Source organism: Xiphophorus maculatus, chromosome 19 (genome assembly GCF_002775205.1).
Source record: "Xiphophorus maculatus strain JP 163 A chromosome 19, X_maculatus-5.0-male, whole genome shotgun sequence".
Classification (NCBI taxonomy): Eukaryota; Metazoa; Chordata; class Actinopteri; order Cyprinodontiformes; family Poeciliidae; genus Xiphophorus; species Xiphophorus maculatus.
The window spans coordinates 6,357,355-6,383,509 of NC_036461.1; the positions used below are offsets into that span (position 1 = coordinate 6,357,355).

Sequence of the window (26,155 nt, forward strand, 5' to 3'; positions counted from 1 at the left end):
TTTTGTGCAGCTTTTATTTATGCATTGAGCAAAGTTGTGTTGTTCCACAGAAAATACAGAAACAAGGTTACTAGGAAAACAAAATCTTCTCTGCTTCGTGTTTCTGCAGAGATAACAACCAAATAATCAACATAAAATACAGTAAAACATTGCTCTACACTTGTCTCAGCTCATTATCACAAGGAGGAGACTATGCATCAGACTGTGATGAAAGAAAAATAGTGATCACACAACTTGAAATATTCACAATTTTATTTTATTTTTTTACATAGACCAACACTTAGAGGGTTTATTTATTTTTCTGAAGGTTCCTGTTGACACTTGATGGAGTGGATTCTGAGAAACCTTCTGGGATTTTACAAAGTCTGAAGAGTTTGTCACAATTATCCAGGGGAACTATCATACTAAATTCACATTTTGCATGTTTTTATGCTTCCATTTGGGTCTCAACTAATTTAAAAAACAACCAAAGTGCAAGGTTTTTCCCCAGAAAACTTTCTAAGCCTGGTGGTTGGGTACAAGGGCAGTCATTCAATCAGCGGCTTGTGTTTTGAGTTAAAAATGTTTAAAGCTGACAGGAAATTTGAAAATATCACTTGATAATTGTGTGTTATTGAAAAATTGGAAGATTAATACCTAAACACCAAGTATAAAGTCTTAAAAATGCAAACATAAAAAAATATATTAAATACATAAGCAATACTTAGCCTGGTGGGGGCACAAGTAAACACTGGCAGCCCGCCAGGCTTATAATACACTGGGGGAAACCCTGCCAAGTGGTTAAAAAACACCCAACCTTTTTTTGGCAATAAGTTAATGCTTTATGGTGTCTAGAAAATGAGCAGTTTCAAAAAACCTCCCAATTGTTAAGTCGTATTCAACAAGTAACTGCTAGGTAACTAAATGCTACCTAGCCAACCCCAGCCTGTCACCTACCAAATGAGCTCCAGCACATTTGGTCAGCTGGTTTTACAGCTGTACAATGGCTGCTGCAAAACATAAGTGTTTTATTGTTAATTTACAATCCAGAAAACACTTTCTGCATTTTTTTGGTTGTGCAGGAGGCTCCACTTCTGCTTTTCAAAGCTGAATGGTTGTATAATTGCACATCTATTTGTTCTAAAAGGAGCTCAAAACAGGCAGAAATATCTAAAACTGATTTTGTGCAAAAAATGTGATGAACATCCCCTTTGAAACCTCATCTACTGGAGACAAAGTGAAATCCATCAGGATCAGCTTTTAGTCTGAACTGACTCTCCTGATAAAACCATACAAACATGAAGATCTCCAACAAACGTGAAGCTAAATTCTGCTGCCAGACCTTTTTGTATCAATACTCAATTAAAATCTGATTTCTTCGGTCTCAGGAAGCTCTCTTTCTCCTCATTGGTCTGCAGCCGGTGAAGCTCCTCCTCCAGCTCTCTGATTCGCTGCAGCATCTCCTTCCTCTCCGCCCGGGCCCTGAGCTCCGACTGGAACTCCACCTCCAGGATCTTCCTGGAGCACCAGCGCTCCAGCTGAGCCGACACGGCGTCAAAGAACTGCTGAGTCACCTAAAGTAAAAACACAGCTTCAGTTAGTCAGCAGAATTTCACTGGCTGGTCCTCAAGGTCTGCTGTGCTTCATGTCTTGATTAATTCAAATAACTGCTTTAGCTGCTTAGCTAAAGTACTGCAAAAATATGTCAATTATAATTTATTCAGGTAAGATGAGGTATCAATAAAGCACCTAAAACATGCAGAACATTGGGTCCTGAGGACCAGAACGGAGACCTGCTAGGTTAGATCAAACTATATCTATGTGTTAGAATGGCCTAGTCAAAGACCACACCTCGTATGAATACGAGGTTCAAGTGGGGATCAAAATTGCAACATATTATGTTTTCAGCTGCTGCAGTTCGCGTTCTCACTGCACTGTCAAACGACCCAAACTAGTTAAAAAAACCTGTTCCCCCACTCGCCTGTGGTGGCGCTGCAACAAGAACTTCTGAAGAAAAGAAGAAGACAACATGCGTGTAACTTCTACCTTTGCTAAATTAATCAAAACTGGAGTACCATCAGATTTTAGCGTTGGTAGGATTTCACTTTTGTCTTTGATAAAAGACCATGAACAAATTCTCTTGCTAATGCTAGACTCTAACGTTTGTTTTGGTTGTATTTACCCAGAATGCCCTGTGCTATAGTCCACTTCCTGCTTTTGCTGTGGTTCACACATGTATTTAAACTGCAAACGAGTTCACTTCTATACAGGGTTTGGTTCGCGTACAAACCAAGGTTTGGTTCAGTTGAAGAGAACTCTGGAGGCCCATGGAGATCAGGAGTCAGGAGGTGGACTACGGCGCAGGGCATTCTGGGTAAATACAACCAAAACAAACATGCAAGTCTGGAACTAGAGGGAAAAGTGGCTCATTGTCTTTTGCTAAAGACAAAAGAGAAATCATACATCATCAAATTCTGACATCACTCAATTTTTGTTTACATTTCGTAAAGAAGGAAGTTGCGCTCATGTTTTCTTCTTCTTGTTTCCTTCAGTGGTTCTTGTTGCAGCACCACCACAGGCGAGAAGGGGAACAGGTTTTTAATTAGTTTGGGTCGTTTGACACAGCGTAGTGAGAAAGTAAACCGCACCAGCTCAAAATGTAACAAATGTTGTAGCTTTAGTCCTTTAATTGAACTGAATTCCCAATCTAAAATCAATTGGGAATCTCACCTCTACGGCGTGCAGGTGTTTCCTCTCCTGAATGAATGTGGGCTCAGCGGGTCGGTCCATGAGGAACTCCAGAGTCATGGTGTCGTTCTTGGGGCCCCAGACCTCTTCCTGTGGGCCGGTGCTGGTGCTGCTGGAGCGTTCCTCTGTGTAATCTACAAAGAGAGGAAGGTTCTGCAGTACTGCTGAGAGCCAGGAGGGGGCAGAAGAGACTGTGGAGAGGTCCATTGAGCTTTCTGGGTTCTGATCGGTCATTGAGGAAAAGTAATTTACATTTTTGTTGTTTTAGGTTTGTGCTCATCTATGTGGTGCCGTTTGTAAAGGTACACAGTCAAAAATGTGTAACAGCAATAATTTGGCCTAACATATAAAAAAGGAGGATTATTTTCCTAGGTAATATTTTCACCATGGTATTTATTAATTTATAAATGTCACACGTACCTGCACACCTGTCCACCTTCATCTCGAAGTAGGTTCTGGCCCCGGTTGGTTCGGCCAGCCTCAAACTCTCAGATCCTCTTGGTCTCAGGGTGCTGGCGGACACAGAGGGGCTGCTGTCTCCAGAAAACAGCAGCGGCACCGACTCCAGATCCGTTTCTGCTGCGGACGGAGACAGCAGCAGGTTCTGGTAAACGGTCTCAGCTGGAACCGAGATGTCCAAGTCCTCCAGCAGAGACAGACACCAGCTCTTCAGTTCATATCTCAGAGCATCCTAGAGATGGAGCAAAGAGATGCTAAACGCCTTCACATCCAGCAGATCAGGTGCTGAACTGGGTCAGATGATGGTACCTGGTTCCTCAGAACTTCTGCTCGGTCCTGTGCTGCTCTCTGCTCCATCCTGGATGTAAGGCTCCTCCTCTCAGATGCTGCTTTCTCCTGGATCAACATCTCCAACTTCCTGAGCTTTTCAAAGAAACAAAGCAGACGAAGGCGTAACAGCCTCGCAATCTTTTGAATCTTCAGATATTCATGGATTTGGGCAATCAGATTGATCCAGTTTACTCAGAACTGGGATATTCAACTGGAATGGCGTTATGACTTGTAAGTAGACTTTGCGTTTCAATATGGCCGCTCCTTGCATCAACAGTTTTAAGATGTGGTGGAAATGTATTTATTTACAAGAAACAAATATAAAAGTGTTTCTAAAATTAATGTTTCATGTCGTGCCTGAAACTCTAAATGCAAAAAATTAAAAATGGTGTTTGCTTAAGGAACGTTATCAAGTAACTAATATTAGGATCATGCAAGGAAAATAAAACGTAATAAATTTACAACAATAAAGTCATGAAATTATGTGAACAACATCCATATACATCAACTTATTTCTTTTCTTTATGTCTTTATTTTGAACATGATAGCTGTATAAAATTACAGACATAAACAAGGAATGAAAGAAACATATTTTTTGTAGCCACAGAAATTTTACCATTTCTAAAAAGGAGAAGGAAGGAGTAAGTAGAAAAAAAAACCTTAGGAAATTCTACCCATAAACTCATATTTTGGTTTCAAAATGGACCCTCGTTATTAAATACATAAAGAAGGGAAATCTTAACTTACTTAGAAGTTACACAAGTTAGTAGTAAGACTTTTACACAGCAGGTATACTTGAGTCTAAATATAATTTTATTTAAATTTATATGCACCCTTATATAATTTTACTCCTTATAAACATTCCTGCTCAGATATTTTAATACTTTGTTCTCGTAATTTTATTTTAAAATTTTCTATTAGCATGACGCTAATATGAAGTAAAATCATCTTCCTAAGAGTGATTGGAAACAACGTTTATGGACGCCGCCATGTTGAAATTCTGACTTCTTAACGAGAAAGTTGTTACTTCAGTTCTGACGTCAAACCCAGATCCGAGTTCCCAATTCCCATGTCACTGAAACGCATCATTAGAGGCTAACCTGGTGTTTGTTGCGGCGCTCCATCCTGTCCATCTGGCCGTGCAGCTCCTCCTGGACATTCAGGATCTGCAGCCTCAGCTCCTGCTTTGTTGTCGTGAGATCACCCTGCAGCTTCTTTATGAGCGACTCGCAGATGCAGCCGCTGGCAGGAGCCTAAAAGGAAACGGAGATTCACTCAATCTTCTCCTGAGGAACCTATAAGTTCTGAACTGGACTGAACCAACCTGCCGCACTCTGCCCTCCCTGTCTCTGTACAGAGTGTACAGCTGAAAGGTTTTTCCACCCTCATCCCAGAACTCGTCCTTCTGCGATTTACTGTGTTTCCTTCCTGAGGTGAGATCTTCTGCATCCAGTTCCTGCAGAGATGTCAAAGTCTCACTGCTTGCAGGATTGTGTCACAGTTAGGATTAGGAAGGGAGTTTATTCTCTGCGTTTTAATGAGTTAGTTTTGAATTCAGAAGTGGAAATGAGTCCAGAGTCTCAAGTCAATTAAAGGCATGCAAAATCGAAGTTGAGTCTAACGTGAACAAATGCTTTGAACCAAGTCTCAGGTTGTAAACTCAGAATTTTTAGCCATAAACATGTAAGTTGTTAATTGGCTGAACTTCAAAATTATCCTTTTTTATTGTATTTCAGTCTTTGTTTACCTTTTACTATAAATAACCCAAGTTTCTGCGCAATATTAGAAAAACTGACATTGCAATTTTTTTCTGATCTTGAGATATATATTACAATACAGAAAAATAAAAAAATGTTGACTTGAATATCAACTTAAGTTTATCATCTTGTTGACAGTAAACCTGCACTGATCTTCCATATTTTTTGTGAATGTTACAAGTATGATTTTTGGGTGAATTTGAGTTATTCCTAATAAGGCTACACAATATTTGAAAATCTGAAGATTTTCTAGGGTATTTCTTGTAATTTGAGTTTCTCAACTGGTTTAAAGGGGCACTGTTACATAAAATCAACTTTTTTGAGGTTTGCATCATGTTGTAATGTTATTCCTTAATCAAAAACATACCTGGATTGTTTGTTTTGATTCTTTCATGCATATTTGAGAAATCGTTTAATCGCCATGGTAACCATTCAGCTGTGCAAAACGACTCAGGGGACCAAGCCCCGCCTTTTACACGCAGTTCCTCCTCAGAGCTGCAGTTTCCAATCTTCTGAGCTTCCATATTACAGAACACTCTTCCCCATTAACTCTTCGACTCAGTTCCTTCAGACTAGCCAGCAGCAATTAGCAAGCAACTGATGGAACTGCTGAGCTCATTATAGAAGCTACTTCTCTGTGAAACGCTGGTCGTTGTTAAAGGGTTAATAGAGGAGCCACGTTGTGGTTATTTTGAGAAAGAGCAAGAATTTTTAAAGAGACGAAAGCCCAATTTCAAGGTGTTTAAATTACAAAGTCAAATTTACTTTTAAGTCTTTTTTTTTTTTACATATAGCATTTTTATAACAACTAAAAGTAGCGTGGTTACTTGATTGTGTTGTAAGATGGCACTATGTGTCTGGAGAATATGTAATACTGCCAATTTAAAACTAAAACAATCAAACAGGCCTCCAGTCCAAGAGGTGGAACTGCTTTTGGTTCGCAATTTTTTTCCTGTGTGTCTGATTTCTAAGTCATTTGGCTCCAGCCTGATCCAAGTCATGTGACTCTAATCCGACTTGAGTCCAAGTCGATTGACTCTGATTCAGCTCATGACTCACCTTACCGTCTGATCTGGGTTCTGTTTGCTCCATCTTCAAGGCGCCGACCTGGAAACCAGAGAAAAAAAATGCTGCAAGGCTCCTCAAATGATTCTGAACCCGATCCTAAACTTTCTGTTTCTTACTTTGGCGGGTCGAGTCGGCGCTCTCAGTCTGGGCTTCCTCATCGTCTTTCTCCTCATGTAACGTACCTGAAGAGAGGAACACTCGTTCTGGTGACATGTTTTGATATAATATTGATTAATAGGTGAGTTAAAGAACCTGAGGAACTTTGGAGAGCAGCAGAGCCACATGTTTGCTCTGGTGCTCTCTGGCTTTATCCAGCGCTGTTTTTCCTGCCTGAAGGAGGAAAACATGTCAGCCAGGAAACACTTCAACTCTGATATGAATTCATCTGGATCAGCTTTAGATGTTCCTATGTTCGTCAGTTGAAGTTACCAATTTAACTAAAGCTAACAAAGTAACAAAAACTGAAATTGAAAAAAAAAAACATTTTTATTAACTGCAACAAATAAAAACGGTAATTAATGGTGGAAAACTATAAGTAACTGGAATTATGTTGTGTTTGTAAAACTAACTAAAACATACTGAAGTTATAGACAGAATTTCCTTTATGAATCTATTTATTAGCTTTTCAGAATGATGAGAAATTAATTCTTTGCCCACACAAGGAGTTTAAGTCGGCTTTTGGCAAGTAGTCCGCAAAAGTTGGGATAAATCACCAGTCATTTGGTTGTTCAACATTTAATATAGTTTTTGAAATGTATTCCTTGTAGTATTCATTTCCCAATTGATGTGTACAGAATCACAATATAACACTGATCTTCTTCAATTCTTCACCTAAAAATTAACCAAATATGAAAAAACTAAAACTGCTACTGCAGGAAGTAAATACTAAACTAAACTAAATCATATTTAACTAATATTGACTCATAAATACTAGCAAACTAATTAAAACTGGCTGAATTAGACAAAAGTCATAATGAAATAAAACTAAAGTATAATGAAAAACTCTTACGTTATTCCGGACTCTCACATCCAGACCGGCTGACAGTAAAAGCTGAACAGCCTTCCTGTGGTTCAGAGCTGCTGCGACGTGAAGAGCTGTGTCTCCAACCTGCAGTCCAACAGAACCAGAACCAAAGTAAGAATAAAAGCATTTTATTGCCTAAAATGAAATAGCAGGGCATTCATTTAATGTAGTGTTGATTATCTGTAAAATATATTTACAAAAAACGGTTTTCTAATTTTTAAATATGTATTTTTTGTACAATTTTAACTTAATTATTGCTTTGAATATCTTGGTCTTTCAGCAAATTGCCCATTTAAGACTGCACCAAAAAAGGCCACTTAACAATTAATCAATTACTAAATTAGTTGAGGATGATTCCAATAATCGATTGATGTTGAATTGTCTTTAAGTCTCAGGAAGAATGCATGCTGTCACCTGGTTGGTCTCATTCAAGCGGCACCGCGACCTCAGCAGGATCTTCAGCAGGTTCAGGTTGTTGTAGCGAGCAGCCACATGCAGACAGGTATCGCCCACCTGAAGCAGCAGCACTGGTTTTATTTGACTGGGACGACTGGAAACAGAAATGCTTCTTTTGTTGACCTAAATAATTTTATTTTTTATTTATATGTATATTTTTTTCCAATTTATTTTTAAAAAATGGGGCATTAGCCAGCTCTAGTAGCCTCAGACTACTACACAAACAAACTCATCATAAAGGAGAAAAGGAGGAATTAAAGCTGCAGTATGTAACTTTAATAAAAAATATATTTTACATATTTGCTAAAATTGTTACTATGTTGTGACTGTATTGTATGAGACATATAATCTGTGAAGAAATCAAGCTCCTCTAAACAACCAGTCAGAGCCAGGAGGACGGTCTTAGCGCTGTCAATCAGCTTGTACATGCACTGCTCAGCAGCTTAAATATTCTCATTCCCATAAGCGCCATATTTCTGGCTTTTAATGATTTGCTAGAACCACTATATATCTTTTAGATGGAATGATACATCAAACAGCAATTATAAACTTAAAAAAGATTCATAGCAAGTTTATAAATTATTTTTTCCTATTTACATGTAAATACATGACCAGCAAGAAGGATGATCTTAGTGCTGTCAAACATGCTAGTATATGCACTGCTCACAACCTCCCATCTTCCCTCCCACCTTGTGCTCTGCTACACTACAACTCCTTAGCCTGCAGTGAATGCTAGCGCTAGTTAGCATAGCCACAAATGATGGTTGATAAGGAGATTTTCTGGAAAATTAAGTTGCTTCTCTGCACACTAGCATAATTAACAGCACTAAGACCCTCCTCCTGGCTCTGATTGGTTGTTTCTGATCGGGGGCGGGGCTAATAATAGCACCACTATTGTTTCACAGATGGTTCATCTCATATTAAATAAAAATTATACTGAAGCTTTAAGCAGCTGGTTGCAATTTGAAATCTATAATAATGGTTTAGTAATTTTGACTTTAGGTTGATGAGTAAGTTGAACAGAGTTAGCATAAAAGCACAGTTAAGCTATGCTAAGCTAACGAGGCTAATCGTGCGACTAGAAAACAAATCTTCTGCATAGTTTGTCCATGCTAACCAGATGCATGTGTTTTATTTGGGAAAATAAAAGGTTCTGTTATCTTTTCCCACCTTGTTCTTGGCGTCGGGATTTGAACCTCCGAGCAGCAGGAGCTGAGCGGTGGGAGCGTGTGCGTTCTGGCAGGCCAGGTGAAGCGCCGAGTTTCCTGCCTGAAACACTCAGAACAAAACCGAGACCTGAACCCTGGGCGGTCATTTCAGTTCCTGCTGCAGGTAGAGATCAGAAATCACTTCACAGTCGGCCTGAGAGGCTCTGCAGGAATAAGTGAGGATGATTGGCGGGTTTATTTCGGTCAGAACAAACCCCCGCTGATTGGCAGGTTAATTTAAGAACAACTGCATCAGATTGGTGTTCTGCTGGTCCAATCAGAGGCTCAAGTAACAGAAATGTCGGATTATCAAAGCCTTGACTTTATTCAGTAAAAATATTACACAATCATGTTTGGAAAACCGCAACCCCAGGATTATAATCTCTAAACTGAAAACAAGATGGATGTTTACTGAACTCTAAAACTTCAGACTCAGGAGCTGATCTGATAGATTTTCCAGCTTTTTCCTCCCCTTCAACAATAGAGGCTTTATTGTTCTTGGTTGTGGAAATCTCAGAGTTGAAGATTCAGTCTCTCCGTCTCTGCTGAGACGAGTTTTCCTCTAATTACCTTGTTCTTGACGCGCACGTCAGCGCCAGCCTTAACGAGCAGCTTGACGCACTGTGTGAATCCGTGCCAGGACGCCTCATGGAGCGCCGTGTTTCCAAGCTCAAACAAACAGAACATGGCAGTCAGAATGGAGGAACGTGTTCTGTAGCACGAAACAGAACTGGTGATCTGATGACCAGAACTTACTGGGTCCTGCAGGTCCACAGCGCAGCCTCCAGCGATCAGAGCGGCCGTGGTCTCACTGTTCCCCACCATGGCGCTGCGGTGGAGAGCCGTCTGACACCCGGAGCTCTGAAACAAAAACCACCACACTTCTAAACCAAGCCTGATGCATGCATGTCAAAGATTTCACAGTAAATTATATTTATACATGATAACCAGATGCACACATGAATTTATGCACCTGGAAGACAAAAATGTGTCAAAATATTTGTGCCTTTAGCTTTAAAGGGGAAATATTACTCAAAATTCATATTTTGCACATTTTTAACTTAAATTGGGGTCTCTACTGTTTTTATAACAGAGTATTAGGGCTATACTAAGAAATAATAAAATAAAATGAATAAAATCACATGAATAAAATCCTAATAATATGAGAATGTTATTATATTTATGTATTCCTGCACACATTCACAACTGGACTCCTTCACGTTTCTTGACTGAACGTCTTAACCTCTGTACATCTTCACAGCTGCACATTTGTCCTCCGCCAACACCTGCATCTATATTTCAGAGAACCTGTAGGAAGGTTGAATTTAGTCTTTCCTGGTGCAGCGTAGATATTTTTATAATCTGGTTGGGTCATATTTTTCAATCTGTTCAGGTTTCTTTATTTCCTCTTATGTTTTTTTTAACAATTATGTTACAGAATTTGCTGCAAGCTGCTAAACAAGGTCATGACCTTCTGGCTAACAGTTTTACAAATCCAAGTAGTCCAAGTTCAATAACGTCAAAGCCAGCGGATAAGTGTAAAATCGATTCAGCACCCAATCCTGTTTGGACCAAACCAGAATTTCTTTTGGTATTTCTTGACAGGAAACCCTTAGATGGTTTCCTGTCAATTATTCAATCTGCAGAAACTCGTGAGTCCTCTATACCTTTGAATGGACCACTTCATTGCCTCCAGGTCTGCAGTGGACCTTCATGTCAGGGGGGTTTTCTACTCCCTGTTGTCACAGAAACATACAGAATAGTATTATGGCCACTGGAAAAAAAACAAAAATAATTCAGACTTTTGATTTTCTAGGAAAAAAAGGACAGAAATCTGAGAAAAAAGTCAGAATTCTCAGCGTGAAATAAAAATGTTTAAATTAAAGTTGGAATTCTGGAATTAAAGTTTGAATTTCTAAGACTAAAGACAAAATTTTGAGAAAAAAAAAATCACAATTCAGAGGAATAAGTCAGAACTTTGAGAAAAAGTCAGAATTCTGAGAAAAAAACTAAATTCTGGGAAATAAGTCAGAATTCTGAATATAATGTGAGAATTCTGAGATTAAACTTGTAATTCTGAGAAAGAAAATCAGAATTTTCAGAAAAATCTTAGAATTTAAAGTCAGAATTTTGAGATAAAAGTCAGAATTCTGAGATTTAAGACAGAATTCTAAGGAAAACAGAATTTTGAGAAAAATCTCAAATCTTTTTTTCCCCTGTACAAACAAAGTGAAGTGAGGATAAATTGTTAATTACACAGAAGCAGATTTTTGTATTAATATGTAAGTAGCTGTTGAATCCATCTAAATGAAGGCGTCACCTCAGATGAACTGAGCGTGCAAACCAAGTTCTCCACGTCTGAAGATCTGACAGAGTCTCTGCTGCAGAATGCCGCCATTCAGCTGCTGCACCTGCAGGAGAAAGAGAAAAATGAGAAATAATCTCCGAGCAAACCAAGAAACAGTGGAAAGAGAAGAGGAAAACTCTGTAAAAGCCTAATGCTGCAGGTTCCTGATCAAACAGGTGAAACATAAACTGTAAATGTTCTGCAAGAGGCTGAGATTCTGATGGTCAGATCCTTTAATCTTCCTCTTCACATCAGAAATATAAAGGATTTCAGAGCTGATGGTCAGAATGAGCCTTTAATCCTGGACATGTCTCCAAACAGAACGGTGTAATGAGTAAAGCCTCTGTTGTTTTCTGTCATCTCTATGGGCGGGACTGCAGTGGCATTTATTGGACTTTTTCTTTTTTTACCCTTATGTTGATGTAAACAACACAAACAAGACCAGAACAAGATGTAAAAAGTGCAGAAATATAATCAAACTAACCCCAGTGTGGTGCATTAATTATGTAAAGATCTGTATGTGTATTGATTGATATGGTAAATACAACAATAAGATATTTTATTTCTCAGGTTTTTGTTGTACTTTTCACATATGTGAGGTTAGCATGTTTTGTTTAAGTTATTTCTGCTGTTTCTAAAAGTCATTCACCGGTCATAAAATCAGCCAGTTGAGAATGAAATTAAACAAGTGTTAAGTTGGAGAGGAAACGAATAAAATTCAAACGAAATCATTCCCGTTTCCGTGATGTCAGTGAACGCCTCATCCCTTAATAGCGGCCGAAACTTTAAGGCGTAGTTAAAAGCCACTACAAAGAATATTTCATACTTCAACTCCAGTTAAAGACACAATTCACGAAGCTTTTGCATAATTACATCCTAAACTATGTATCTAAGGAGTTCTGATTAAATTCTTACAAACCGTTCAGGATTTTCAGTTGAACCTTTGAACTTCTCATTAAAAACAGAATAAGCCAGAGGAAGCTGATTTACCTGATCCTGCACAGAGACGGCCGATTCCTCAGCAGGAAAAAGGAGCATCAGTTCTTTTTTTCCCTTTTTTTTTTAGAAGAAACGTTTTCTGCCGGTTGTGTTGAGGATCAGCATCAGTTGCAGCAGCAGCAGCAACAACAGCAGGCGGATCATTCACTGAGAGGAAGACTTGCAGAGACGGGGACAGATGTTACAGAGCAGGGCAGATTAAAGGAGGAGGGGGGGCTTGCACCGGTTTTAATGGGAAGAGAAACCTTTAAAAGCTTGACCCGTCTTCAAAAGACTCAATCCAGTTTTAATCTGCTGAGTCTGAGCCTCCAGACATGCAGGAAAAATTTCATATGCTAACAATTAGCGGAGGGATCGTTTGATTTGTTCAGGACGTGACGTCAGCGAAACGTCACAGAGGAAATTTAAATGAAGGAAATCTGAATACTGAGACCACAACGACTGAGGAAGAGAGCCAGCTTCTCATTGGCTGAATCACAGAGGATCATCATCATCACCACCATCATCATCAATATCATCATAGTTCCCATTATGGATAAAAACAGAATAAGTCAGAGGAAGATGATTTATCTGATGATGATATAAAAATCATGATAATCATCATCATAATCTCGGAGCCTGGTGCCGGAAGAAAAACGGCGAGTGACTGAGGGTCACTGTGCGTAACACAAACCCTGTAAATTCTAGACACTAACAGGTACCATAGAATTACACAAAAATCCGTGAGGAACGGCGGAGTCCCAGAGCGAAATTCAGTGAAAGAGGAGCCTTGTGCTGGAAGCCCATTAAAATGCTGTTTACATCGTTTTAAACTGTGTGATTGTGAGCGTGAATAAAAATAGCAACAGGTATTTTGTTCCATATAACACAGTAGGAGTGCAACAGCTAAACCTTCTATGGATGCAAACTTGACTAAAAACCCACCTGTTTAGGATTGTATTTGAAACGTAATCAATTACAAATTTATTGATGGAACTTGAATTAATGTCGTGTTTTGATTGTTGATTCTGTGTTGCGTAGTGTTTCTGTGTTTGATACGATGTAAAGCACTTTGAAATGGCTTGCTGCTAATATGTGCTATACAAATAAAATTTGATTGATTGATTGATTGATAATCTCCATCATTCTTCATGTCGTTATCACCATCATCAATGTCGTCTTCACGATAATTCTCGTGATTTTAATCATCATCCTCCTCTTCATCATCAATATTAATGACTTCAGTCATCATCCTAGTTATTGCCATCAAGGTCACAATCATATCGTCCTCAGTGCTATCCTCTTCACGATGATGATGATGATCATTGTTATCATAATCGTCTTCTTCATCATCATCATCATCATCATCATCATCAGTATCATTTTCATCGTCATTGTAATGAAGACAATCATCATCAACCACAACCATTGTCTATCATTGGCATGTTCTTCATCATCATCATCATCATCATCATCATCATCATCATCATCACACAGCTCAGTGTTATCTGTGCAGAAACTGCTAAATTTCCAGTCTCTCTCAAGGCTGAGTTTTTTTGTTAGTAAAGCTGTGACTAAATTAAACATGTCTCCCAATAGAAACAACATAAAACTCGTCCATGAATGCCAGCTGCGTGAGCAAGGTTCGTGCTGCTGTTGCGATTTTCCAGAGATGTTCTCTGTCAGATTTAATCTGCTGCACAGATCCCTGTGAAACTCCTCTGACAGCTGATTTTTCTTTCAACAGAAACTAATCCCTTGTTATTCTGCAGACTGTGGCTGAAAATGCTTTGGACTGAACGTTCTTTAGCAAACCAAAGCTTCCTCGGGATGCTGTTTGTAAAGTTACACAGTAAAGATTTAACATCAGTATTTAGATTTTTTTTTGTTTGTCATAAAGAAAAATATGTGGGTTTTCATTTTTCAGTTATATTTCCAGCATCTTATTCTTACATTTATAAATGTCAGAGTTCCATAGTAAATATTAAGTTAACAAGTTAAATATTTAGCTTTCAAAATAAATATTTAACTAGAAAGCTAATTTTCCTACATATATTTTTTCTGAACCAAATATTTAGTTTAAAACTAGATATTTAACTCCAAATTAAATGTCTATTTTGCAACCAAATATTTACCTTGGACTTAAATTTTTTAGTTATGAGTTAAATATTTAGCTGGCAACATAAATATTTAGTTTAGCAAATATTTATCAAGCTAAAGTTTGGGCTAAATATTTAGCTTAGGAAATAAATATTTGGGTTGGAACTAAATAATTAGATATCAAAACAAATATTTAATTTGGAGTTATTTAGCTCAGACTTCAAAATTTAGTTGGGAACTAAATATTTAGTTTCCTAACTAAGCTAAATATTTAGCATGTGGTTAATTTGAATGTTAGATATTTTGCTTGTACACTAAATATTTTGCTTGTGAATTAAATACTTACTTTGGAAGCTAAACATTTAGCTCCCAACTAAACGTTTAGGTCTAGCCAAACTAAATGCTTAGCTCAGACTCTCACCATTTAGTTGAGAACTAGATATTTAGCTGCCTAACTAAAACTTTTATTTGAAAGTTAAATATTTAATCTGTAAACTAAATGGTTATCCTGTGAATTAAATATTTTGTTAGGAATTCTGACATTTATAGGAATAACATGTAGAAAATATTGTTTTGAAAACTGAACACACTTTTTTCCTCTGTAACAGAATAAATAAACCAAATTATTGCTGTTAATTTTTTTTTAACCGTTACTTTACAAAAGGCATCCAATGTGTTTACTGTGCTAAACTAAAACATTTTCCGAGGAAGGAATAATCCTTTATAGGTTCATAGTCAGGTTCTGGTGTTATTTTTCCGGACTTTCAGGCTGCAGAGTTCTGATCCGATAATGAATCCACACCTACACACAGTTTTAGTTTCTGGGATTTCTGCAGCTAAACACTCACATCAGTTTTGATGGAAAACTGTCCCAGACTGCAGTCCAGAGTGCATCGGGTCATATGGTGGCGGTTTGATCTCCCAGAGTGAGCGTGCACGCCCACGTGCATGCCGTCTCCTCCTTTCCAGGTCAGATTGTGTAATCGCCGCTGCTGCTGTCAGCATTACAATGTGTTACATAAGACAATTTGATGTTCGGGGCTATAATCCGGCTGTGCTGCCTGAGCGCTCCCACATCTGGGATTTCCAGCTCATCCTGAGCTCTGCACTCGCCTTACTCACTCGGAGATTTTCCCCGGGTCACAGAGGGGGACTTAATGGCAGAAAGGATGGACACGACCAATTCTCGCCTCAGTTAGGATGTTGGAGTTTGTCTCTATGTCCTGAGATAAATTACATGCAGATTTTAAAAAATCTAGTAATTTATCAGAGCAATTCCTGCAGGTTTAGTTAGACGTAATGAGGTGTTGTTTACATTATCAAGCTCTTAAAACCCAAAGAGCTCACAAAACAGACAAGAATGGATGCATAAAATGATTAAAATTATATGAAGTGCATGGCTAAGTGCCTTTCTGTTTAAATAAATCAAAAGAAGTATGAAACATTATGTAACATTTTCACTGCAAGCAAAGATTTGCTCTCATTCAAATTCAACCAGGCGGCTCATTTTGGGTCACAAACTTTCATTCTTTAGTTTGTCACACTTTAAAACACGTTTGTCCCTAAACTAACACTGTTTATCACCTTGAAAACAACATCCTCACTGTGAAACATAGTAAAGGCAGTGTGATGCTGTGGGAATGCTTTTGTTTAGGTTTGGATCGACGTTTTTTCCTAAAAAGGTCATGTTATATTTTTGTCTTTAAAGTTGTATTTAGTTTGACAGAGACCAAAAATGTCTGTTTGGATTGGAGAGGTGTCATGTTTTTGATTTACGGGTATCAGACTAATGGGGATGAATACAAATTATATGCCACATTTTTCAGGTCTTATTTGCAAAAGATCTTGAAAACAATGCATTCTTTCCTTTGATTTCACAGTTATGCCTTACTTTGTGTTGGTCTATCTTACATAATCCCAAACAAACACATCAAAGTTGGAAAAAATAATGTGACAGAAATGTAGAAAATAATCTACAATTCCAGCCTTTGAATTTTAACAGTTAAATTTCTGGAACGTAAGTTTACATTTTTCAAAATGTTGCTGATTAAATCTTTGTGCATTTATGAGCTATACATTAAACCTTTATCGTTTCTTTACACTCACTTATTCTTTCTGAATTTGGCAGTCGCATATTCCCACATTTCTTGTCAATCACGTCAGAGAGCAAAACTCATATATAGAGTAGAAAATGCTTTTATTTTTGTCATTTTAATGATTATAGCGTGCGAATAATGAAAACCCCAAATTAGAATATCGTGGAAAAAGTTCTAGCATACTAATAGAAAGTTTAGTGGAAGGAAAAAGTGTGGTAGGAAAATGTTAAGGAAACTCCGTTAAATAATTTGAGGGATTTTTATTAAGACTGAACTGAGACTGAGTGGAATCAGGTCTGGAAACTTAAATCTGAAGATGAAGTTTTGAAGTTTTTAGGAGAAACATACCAGACAGAAAGTCCTATTGGAGTGATTTTTTCATCACTGATTATAGAAACAAGAACCTTTTTGACTTTTGACTCATTTTTACTTGTTCTGTTTGGTTCTGACCAACCTGAAAAAACAGTGTCAGTAATTGAAACATGTTCTGATGGCTTTCCTCTGCAGGGCTGTTGGTACCATGTGGACCCAAATCACCTCCAACTGTCCTGAAACTGTCACACCTGCTTCTCCTTTGTTCTCTGAATTCACAGGAAAACTCTGTTTGAGGGATTTCAGAGACAGACACGGCACATGTTGGTGCCACGGGTTGTTCAGCCTCACATCTGTTGCCGCCGTTAAAGATGCAGAGGAGGTGGGAGTGGGAATGAGGGAAGGAGGTCTGTTGACTCCATTTCTTTATTTTTTAGACTTAACGGTCATTTTACTCTGATCCCAGATGGAGTTAAGCATGATCTGCAATAGAAAAGTATGATCTGAACTTTGTGGTGTGATATTAAATTAATCTGCAGAGGTTATTGTCACTTTGTGTCTGAAAATGTTTAAATTAATCAACAGCCATAAACCCACAGGGAAGAGGTGTTTAATTACCCAGCAGCGGGTCCCAACATCAGGACCCGAAACACATCTGGGCACGGTCCTCAAAAGAAGCCACACAAAAATTTTAATCAAGTATTTTTGGTTTAATTTCTGGTGCAAATAGAGTTGAAATAAGTAACTTTTCAGCAGGATATGTGAGCTTGTGTAAAGGGAATAATTTCTTAATATTGATGGAAAAGTACTTGTTCCATTGGTAGATTACATCACTTATAAAATGTCTTGTTATAAGTGAAATTATCTCTCAGTGGAACAATCAATCAATCAAATTTTATTTCTATAGCACATTTCAGCAGCAAGGCATTTCAAAGTGCTTTACATCATTACAAACACAGAAACACAATGCAAGATAGAAATTAAAAAAACTATTACTTTTTTCGTCAATATCAATGTCTTTCATCTTGCTGAAAAGTGATTGGTAAGTTAGTTTTGTCTCTTTTCAAGTGTACTATGATATTTGCACAAGAGACTTGGTAAGATTTACCATGTAAAATTACTAGGTAAGATTTCTGTTTTTCCAGTAAAGGACAGGTTCAGTAAACATTCTGGACCAAAATCACACATTAAAAACCCATTTAGGGTCAACACGTGTAACAGAATTTTATTTTAACAAAGCTTGTCAAAATTAGTTTATTTATCCTTTGAATTTATTTTGTACAGTCAATAAGTTGTTTCTCTTGACGGTTGGTGGTTACCATAGTAACCGGTAACCCACAGCTCCTCTCCATTTTTTGTTACCTTCTGTAACTGTGGGGCAGAAGCTGCTTTTCTTAAAATAAATACAGTTTGCCTGAGTGCGTCTGTCGTGAAGTCAACTTATTGGACCTGAGCCGAACGTAAGAGTTACACATATGTATTTTTCCAGGACTCATTTATGACAAAATTGACCCAATCAAAGCCACACAGACATATTCTGGACCCATTTCATGCCACAGAAAAACGTGTTCATTCACACCACTCCTATATGGTGAGCTTTAATTGAACTCTAGTTCGTTTGGGGGAGGCGTGAATGTTCAGTCGAACTCCGGCCCGCCTAAAAACCTGTCAGTTCGGCTCAAGTGAACTTTGGTGCAGTTCGAATGCATATATGAATGTCAGGCTGACGGGAGACCGCTCCAAAAGCAGGAAATAGACGAAGGCAAAAGGCATTCTGGGTAAATAACCGAAGCAAACATGCGAGTATAGTTCTTTTACCAAATACAAAAAATAAATCCTATAACCGCTAAAGTCTGATGCTACTCCAACTTTGTTAACATTTTGTGAAGAAAGAAGTTGCGCTGGTGTCTTCTGAGGTTTTTGTGTTGTTTCCTTCAGTGGTTCTTGGTGCAGCGCCACCACAGGCGAGGAGGGAAACAGTTTTTTATCTTATGTTTTAAATGTAACAAATTTTGTGATTTTGGTCCCCAAATGAGCCGAGTCTAACGGACTATCAGGTGTGAAAACACACTAAAAATCTGTGAATTACACAGTTTACATCCAAAACAATCCAGACACATTCAGATTAATTTTCCCAACAGGCTTTAATGCTTCAGTTCATTTCTGTTTGTCCCGTCACAAACTTTAACATTTAGTCTGCTACCTAAGGTCTGTAAAGTCTGAAATTAAGCTCTGAGTTTTTTCTTCTGTATTTCTCTGATGGTCTGATCTCAAGGTCAGTATAGACTCCTGTGAAGATGGGCAGCTGTCTTATTGTTTTATGTTTGAGAAGAGATTGAAGTGTGGAGCTTTGACGTCTTTAGCACCCTTTAAGATGTGACATGATGTAAGACGACTGCAAAGAATCATCCAGATGATTCAGAAATGATTTATACTGTTACATAACAAATTTCTCTTAAAGAACCCAACAAGTTTCTTTAAGCTCTTCTGCAGGTTTCCTTTTCTGTCTATTGGAGGCAAAACTTCTGTTTTAACCCTGTAAACTGAATGCTGATTACTGTTGAACTGGGCTGCAGGGTTTAATTTAAAGTTATGTTTGCACCCAGCTCAGTTCATTAGGTGAGCTGGACCTTTAAATATTTAAATACATCTATAGATATTCTGAAAAATGATGAGCTTGTAGCATTTTAAAGATGTTCAGGTTGCTACAGAAACAACAAAAGCAATAGTTTTACGTTTTTCTTTGAAGCTGAGTGAAATCCAGGTTGTATTTAACCTCCAACAAGGTGAGATTGTCATTCCACCATCATCCGCGGGGTCAGCTGAGAGCAAAGTGCGTTTTTGTTCACCTTTTATTCTCACATTGAGCATCTGAGGGGTTAAATCTCCACAGTTGGGCTGCAGATCTCAGCTTGACTTTGATTTTCTGTCTGACACATTTTAAACCAACCCTGAGAGGAAACACTCACCTTGAATTTATGTGTAATAATTTAAAACATCATGCTAATTGGAAAACGTTCAAGCTTTGGAATAACATAAAATTTGTTTAATGAGATAAACAAACTCATCTAAGCTGAGAGTCAATATTTGGATCATGAAATGAATTCACCAATAGCAAACGCAGCTGAATAAAACATGTTTATGACAGTTCTCTCATTGTGTGACTACATGATCCCCTACATGATCTAAAACAGAATTTTTTTTGATCTTCATCCATAAACCCTGTGAGAACATGTGTAAAATAAACTTCTTCTGTAGGAACTTATTCTGTTTGAACCTCTGAACACAATAAACTCGCTGACATGTTGGAGGATAAAGAACAAGCAGCTGGTTTCTGCTTGCGAGGAGAAAAAGATTTCGTTTCAAAATCCAACTTCAGTTAATTCGTCAGGACGTTCCTTTGAAGGGTGTCCAATAAGGCTGTTTTTCTAAATGAAGCCATTCAGGACCACAGTACGTCCGTCAAGCTGTATAGATGTTGTACTGATGTATGCATGACGTTCACATCAAAGCAGTTTAATCTGGCTGAAGCCTGAGGGCTGAAATGATGAGTAGAAACTGGAACAAATGCACAACTGGACCTTTTTCAGTGTTTTATCTGTTTCCAGAGATCCACCCAACATCCTCTCTGCACTGCACTTCTTTTTCTTTCTTTCTTTTTTTCCAAAATGATGCTGACCCGTCAGGGGAAAAGCATCCAGGTTACTCCAGGAAGTCTGCAGTCTACAGGAGATCTGCAGGAGGCCTGAGGAGTTTTGCAAGAGATCTGAGGAATTTATCACTTTATCAGCACTGAACAGATGCTTAAAACAAATGTGGAAGTGCCATAACTTTCCCTCTGAACAGAAACAAAACTGAAATGATCATCTTTGTATCAAAAGAGGAACAATCTAGAGTCAACGTACAGCTTCAGTTATTACAGCTGGAAACTAGAAATCAGACCTAAAACATTGATGACCTGTATGCTCTGTACAATGGCTGCTGGAAAAGATAATTGTTTGGTTGTTGACCTTACAATCCAGAAACTATTTGCTGCATTCTTGTTGGTTGTGCGGGAGGCTCTAATTCTGCTTTTCAAATATGTACTTGTATATTTGCGCATCTATTTGCAGCCATTTTCATGTGTAAACGTTGAGTTTGGGGGCCCAGCCAGCAGCAGCTTTTATGGATAGAAAGTGACAAGACGCCCTAAAATATTTCATTCTGAAATGAGATCAAATAGACAGAACTGATCAGACTAAAATTTCATTATCTGATAATAATTTTGTGCAATAAATATAATGAACGTGTTTTGTGAAGCCCATAGATTGTCACTTTTAATACATTATCATTCACAGATGGTGTTTACTACTCTGTCACTATGAGATAAGGTTGCCAGGATCTTATACCTCAGTGTGTACACTGGGATATGTACATTTTTCTGGGTTGTTTTTCCTTTTCCCCCTATACCTTTATTGTCCTCGTTAATTTTTGCATGACGTAACACTGTTGATGTCTTATGTCTGTCTGTCTGTTGTCGTTTTTGTACCAATTAAAAAAAGTAAAAGCAAATATTCCAAAAAAATAAACTAACAACAAAAAAAATTGAATTATTGAACAATTTGTAACGGTCTGACAGCTTTTCTTCCCTTTGGGAACCATCCGAGGTAACTGACAGTTTGGGAAATATTCCTCATCTGAAACTCTTCCCAGGAGGATCATCACTGTTTTTGTTCTGAACAGAAGCTTTTTGCAGTTCGTTGCTGTGACCCAGATCTGAAAATAGACACTTTTCACTGCAGATGAGATGTGATTTTATTTCTCACCATCCTGCACGACACTGTGGGTCTCTCTATGGTCAGAAGCTGAACTCATCCACTGAGACATTTTCTGCACCAGGGAAGCAATGAGAGGTTTCCCTGTAAATCTGTCAAATCATCCTGACGTTATTGTGTCCTTACAGCACATCTGGATATTATACAAATCTGCTGCTTCATGTGGTCAGTGCCAGAGCAACACGAGAGCGATTACATAAAATCACAATGTATTATAATAATCTATAGCTATGTTGAGTTTTTGTCCACCAGCTGAAGAGTTAAAGCGCAGAGATGTGAACTTTGGAGATTAGATTAACAACTAAACGTAGATTAAACAATAAAATTTAACTGAAGCAACTCGAAGACAGAAAAACAAACAGATTTCTTTGTGGCTTACAGTGAGGATGGATCTGGTAAAAGAAAACGGAAAAAATACCATTTAGAAACACTGTGTTTTATAACTGTCAGTCACACAGAAACCTGTGACAGCTCAGAGATGTCTGATGTTAGCAACCTGATGTTTTTATTTTTTAACAGATGCGTCCTGACTTGATCTGAAAATGTTAGGAGAAGAAATCTGTCAGATCCGACTGCAGAGGTAAAGTTTTCACCTGAATTTAAGGTGGAATGACCTTTAAACTTTTCGTTGAATGACGCGGAGCAACCCACACAGGAAGCAGAAGTTTTCAACAAACCTCTGAGGCATTTACAAAAGAGTTAAATTTCTACAGGTGGAATCTAGTGCTGGATTTTCTTAATAAGTCAAAGTAAAAAAGGTTTGAATAGAAATTCACAAAATTCTTTTCCAGATGTCATTTTTAAACCATGAAACATGAATGTGCTACTTTGTGTTAAATCTCAATAAAATGTAATAATTTTGGTGTTTTTAACATCACAGAATGTGAAAGAATTTCAAGACATTTTATGTGGGAGGAAATTTTTTTACTTTAGCCTCAAAAAGAACAAAGAATAGATAAAACAGCAGAAATGTGATTTATCCTTTAGTCTGTCATAAGTCTGCAGGGATATCATAAGATCACATGTAAAGTGAGCTTGAGGAGGAAGATGATTGTCTTTAAGAGAAAGAGCAGCTGCAGACTGGTCTGAAATCCCATCACTAATCTGGATTGACAAATGAAGGCGAAGAAATTCTTCATGTTCTGCTGAAAGAACTTCGAATCGCATCACATGTCTCTGCAGGCTCTGAAGGAATGTCCTCTAATAATAGAAAGGTGAATAATAAAGACTTAATCAAAAGCTTCATTATAATTATTCAAATGCGACAGATGATCTGATCTCCGTCAGAGACGTCGGAGATGAAATTCAGTAGCTTTAATTCAGGCTCTCTGATCAGTCAGGGCAGAATTACAGCTGTCGTCTGTGTGAATGGAGCTAATTCAGCTGCAGACACATAATTACTGCAGTTTCATCACGCAGCTGTCAGGTAAGAGGAGGAAATGACTGGAAGGGCGAGTGACCGTTGACCTGAGCTGGAACTTTAACAGGCTCCGGATGATTATCTGTAAGTGTGATGATCTGCAAAGTGATCCAGTAACACAGCATGCAAATGCTACGTTGGTTCACCTGTGAAATGTCCTGATTTAAATGCATTCAGGACATTCTGCAAACAAACTGCCGCACCAACCAAATGTGTATATTTGTGAAGATGGTGACATAATCAGAGCAGGTCTCCATCCATCCATCCATCCATCCATCCATCCATCCATCCATCCATCCATCCATCCATCCATCATAAGGCTATGTTCATCTTAATCGTCGCTTACAATTTTTTTAGCTTGAATCCGGTTTTATTCTATTTGATTTTGCGTGGTGGTTCATACTACTAATTAAACGCGACCGCAATCTGACTTCTGTGCGAATGGTTTATGACTCCAAAGCGACCCGCATGCGCAGAAGAACGTTGACGTCATACAGCAGCGCACTGTTTACGGAAGTAGCAAAGGATGGGAGTTGTTCAATTTTAAAGTTTATTCAGCCGAAAGTGTCGTCACGAAGTAATAACAACACGAAGACAGCTGTGTGAAATGTTTCTGAGCCCAAAGCCACCCGCATGCGCAGAAGACAGAACGTTGACGTCACACAGCAGAGCACTGTTTACGGAAGTAATAATGGATGGAGTCGTTTATGGATCGATTCAGCAATAGGAGCCAACACTATAATATCAACACAAAGGAAACTAATAAAAGGAAAGCACATCTACTACCTACGGCTTTTTGTAAAGCACTGACTGCAATTATAGAGAAATTTGTTCGGATTTGTAGTTGGAGCCAGATGTGGTGGGATTGCGATTTGATTTCATGATCATAATTTTCACCTTTACGTCCGGATTTACCGCGTATGGCTACTTTTGGTGCGGAATTATGACTATGTTTCACATCAATGATAAAAAAGCGACATGACCGTTCAAACAGTAGATGCCTAGAAAAAAATTGGATAAGTATCCGAATTATTATCACATGTGAAAGTGGCACATATCAGATTTTTTGGGGGGATAAATAGATCAGAATCGGGCCGTTCAGACTGCAACGAAAAAGCTAGATTTGGCTTTTAAAAATCGGATTTGCTGTGTGAACATAGCTTTATGAGACTGTTTTGATCAGACCTACCTTCTCCTACTTATGTCGTTCCTGAAGTTGTCCTCCAGCTCAGGTTGCTACAGTCCAGTGTTCTGCTTCGTCCTTGTTTTGATTGTTGGAGAAATCCTCTGCAGCCTGTTCACAATAGGTAAAAAAAAACAACTTCTCAAGTTCTGAGGTTTCAGATTTCTGTTTTTCTAAGATTGAGTTCTGACTTAAAACCAAGGAAATAATGAAAATCAAAATTTAGAAAACATTTTTGTTAACTGGGAGAAATAAAAACAGTAATTAATGAGGAAAAAATATAACTAACTGGAACTATATTTTGTATTTATAAAACAAACTGAAATATACTGAAATCATAGTTATATCCTTTGTTTTTGTGCTTACGAATCTATTTATTAGCCTTTTGAACTGATGTGATTTTGTTTTTCTTCCCCACACAAGCAGTTTACTTCAGCTGTTGGCAAAATACTCCATATTCCTCCTGGCGGCACTGTGCTAGTCTGCAAAAAGGCAACGTATAACATATTAAGAACTTGTTTCTGACCAATAATACCAAACCTGCTCTGAGCTTGACCCTAAAATGTGGATGACTTCACCATAAATATCTCATCCATGGCCATTTCTACTGGAGTTGATAACCTCAAACAGGCCTTGGAAGTTAAAATGTTCACATTGAGGTTGGAGTTGGAGACGTTGCTGGATGATTCAGGCTGCTGCAGGAATCAGAAACTGTGTGTTCAGAGTTTTTGTGCCGCTTCACAGTAACCCGTAACTAAACCCGTTAACAGCCAGCCAGAGAATAAAAGCGGCGGCTGAGAGCTCTGCAGCTAAATTAACCAGAAGGCTTCAGCCCATTTTAATCTAGACACCACAGGCTGAATTTTTTTACATAATTTCTACTCTGGTAGAACGGAGCGCCACAACCTGCTGCAGACTGAAAGATCCAGGTGTGCAAACTGTCAGGTGAGACATTTATTGCGATGTTCACAAAGCAAATTTATGTGGGGGAAACAACTCAACAATTGAGATGGAGAGAAACCAACCAGTTAATATAAGTAATGTGGATAGAACAGATGTGACAGTTTAAAAAATCCAGACAAATACTTCCTGTTATTAGGTATTGATCCAGTGTTGCATGAATGTGTGTCCTCATTTAGTTAACAAGCATTGATTTTCACAGCAAGGGGAAGGAAGTGTTTCATAGTTGGACAAAGATGTTTTCTGGTGGTTTAGAAGAACAGCAGCAAAATAATTTGTTGACAGAAAGAAGCAGCTAAATCGTAATAATGGAACGCAAAGGAAAAACATGCTTTTAATGAGTCAATGATGATAAATTATTCTAAAATTGGATAGATAGGAAAGTTCAGCAGGAAGTGAGCAGAGTAATTTCTGCAGGAATGGGGGTGTTACCTTTTAAAAAATGAACAGTGATGAAGGTGCAGTCATCATCAATCTGACAAGCCTTAAAAACTCATAGATCAAATGTAGAAATCAAATAAAAATTGCAGTAGTTAGATAACAGAGAATCATTTTTATACAAATAATATGAAACATGCTTTTTGCCTTTTTATTCAGTTTTCACTTACAATAATATAAATAATCAACCAAATTAACAAATCTACTGCAACCATTAGCTTTGTTTTTTTTTTTTACAATAGCCCAAAACTTTTAACATTTCCCAAAGAAATATTCAGAAAGAAACAAACATATCAGACGTAGCATAAGGTCTAACACAGTAAAGGATCTGCAAGAAACTGAAAGGCTTATAAAGGCTGGGGAGGTGATTAGGAGGTGCATCAACACAATAAGTGGTTGTTGTGAAGGGAAGTATCAGAGAAAGAAACACACAGAATAAAACAAAACCACATACAATGTAGTAGCTGACACAGACATT

The 26,155-nt window shown here is 38.0% G+C and overlaps 1 protein-coding gene across 4 annotated transcripts; it reads right to left on the minus strand.

Moving 5' to 3' along the window:
• Positions 1-1,126: 1,126 nt before the first annotated feature.
• LOC102232807 (ankyrin repeat domain-containing protein 6-like) lies at positions 1,127-24,384 on the minus strand. 4 transcript variants are annotated; one of them, XM_023352394.1, is made up of 17 exons: positions 24,286-24,384; positions 11,350-11,440; positions 10,697-10,765; positions 9,786-9,890; positions 9,600-9,698; positions 8,992-9,090; positions 7,780-7,878; positions 7,351-7,449; positions 6,594-6,671; positions 6,458-6,523; positions 6,333-6,380; positions 4,841-4,972; positions 4,617-4,769; positions 3,496-3,609; positions 3,148-3,418; positions 2,710-2,861; positions 1,127-1,553 (listed from the first exon to the last, which is right to left on the minus strand). In XM_023352394.1, the coding sequence occupies exons 2-17, from the start codon at positions 11,425-11,427 to the stop codon at positions 1,338-1,340; spliced, it is 1,878 nt and encodes a 625-aa protein (XP_023208162.1). In that variant the 5' UTR covers positions 11,428-11,440; positions 24,286-24,384; the 3' UTR covers positions 1,127-1,337. The 4 variants fall into 4 exon arrangements, with proteins under 4 accessions (XP_023208162.1, XP_023208160.1, XP_023208161.1 ...); XM_023352392.1 differs by having other exon boundaries at positions 11,350-12,534; XM_023352393.1 differs by lacking the exon at positions 24,286-24,384 and adding an exon at positions 12,367-13,175.
• Positions 24,385-26,155: the final 1,771 nt, after the last annotated feature.

Bases quoted from the DNA above. Each gene is read 5' to 3' on its own strand.
- LOC102232807 (XM_023352394.1), bottom strand. From the start codon at position 11,427: ATGGCGGCATTCTGCAGCAGAGACTCTGTCAGATCTTCAGACGTGGAG. The intron at 9,699-9,785 runs GTAAGTTCTGGT...TGTTTGTTTGAG, and splicing joins CTGTGGACCTGCAGGACCCA to CTTGGAAACACGGCGCTCCA. The intron at 7,450-7,779 runs GTGACAGCATGC...GTTGGACTGCAG, and splicing joins GCTTGAATGAGACCAACCAG to GTTGGAGACACAGCTCTTCA.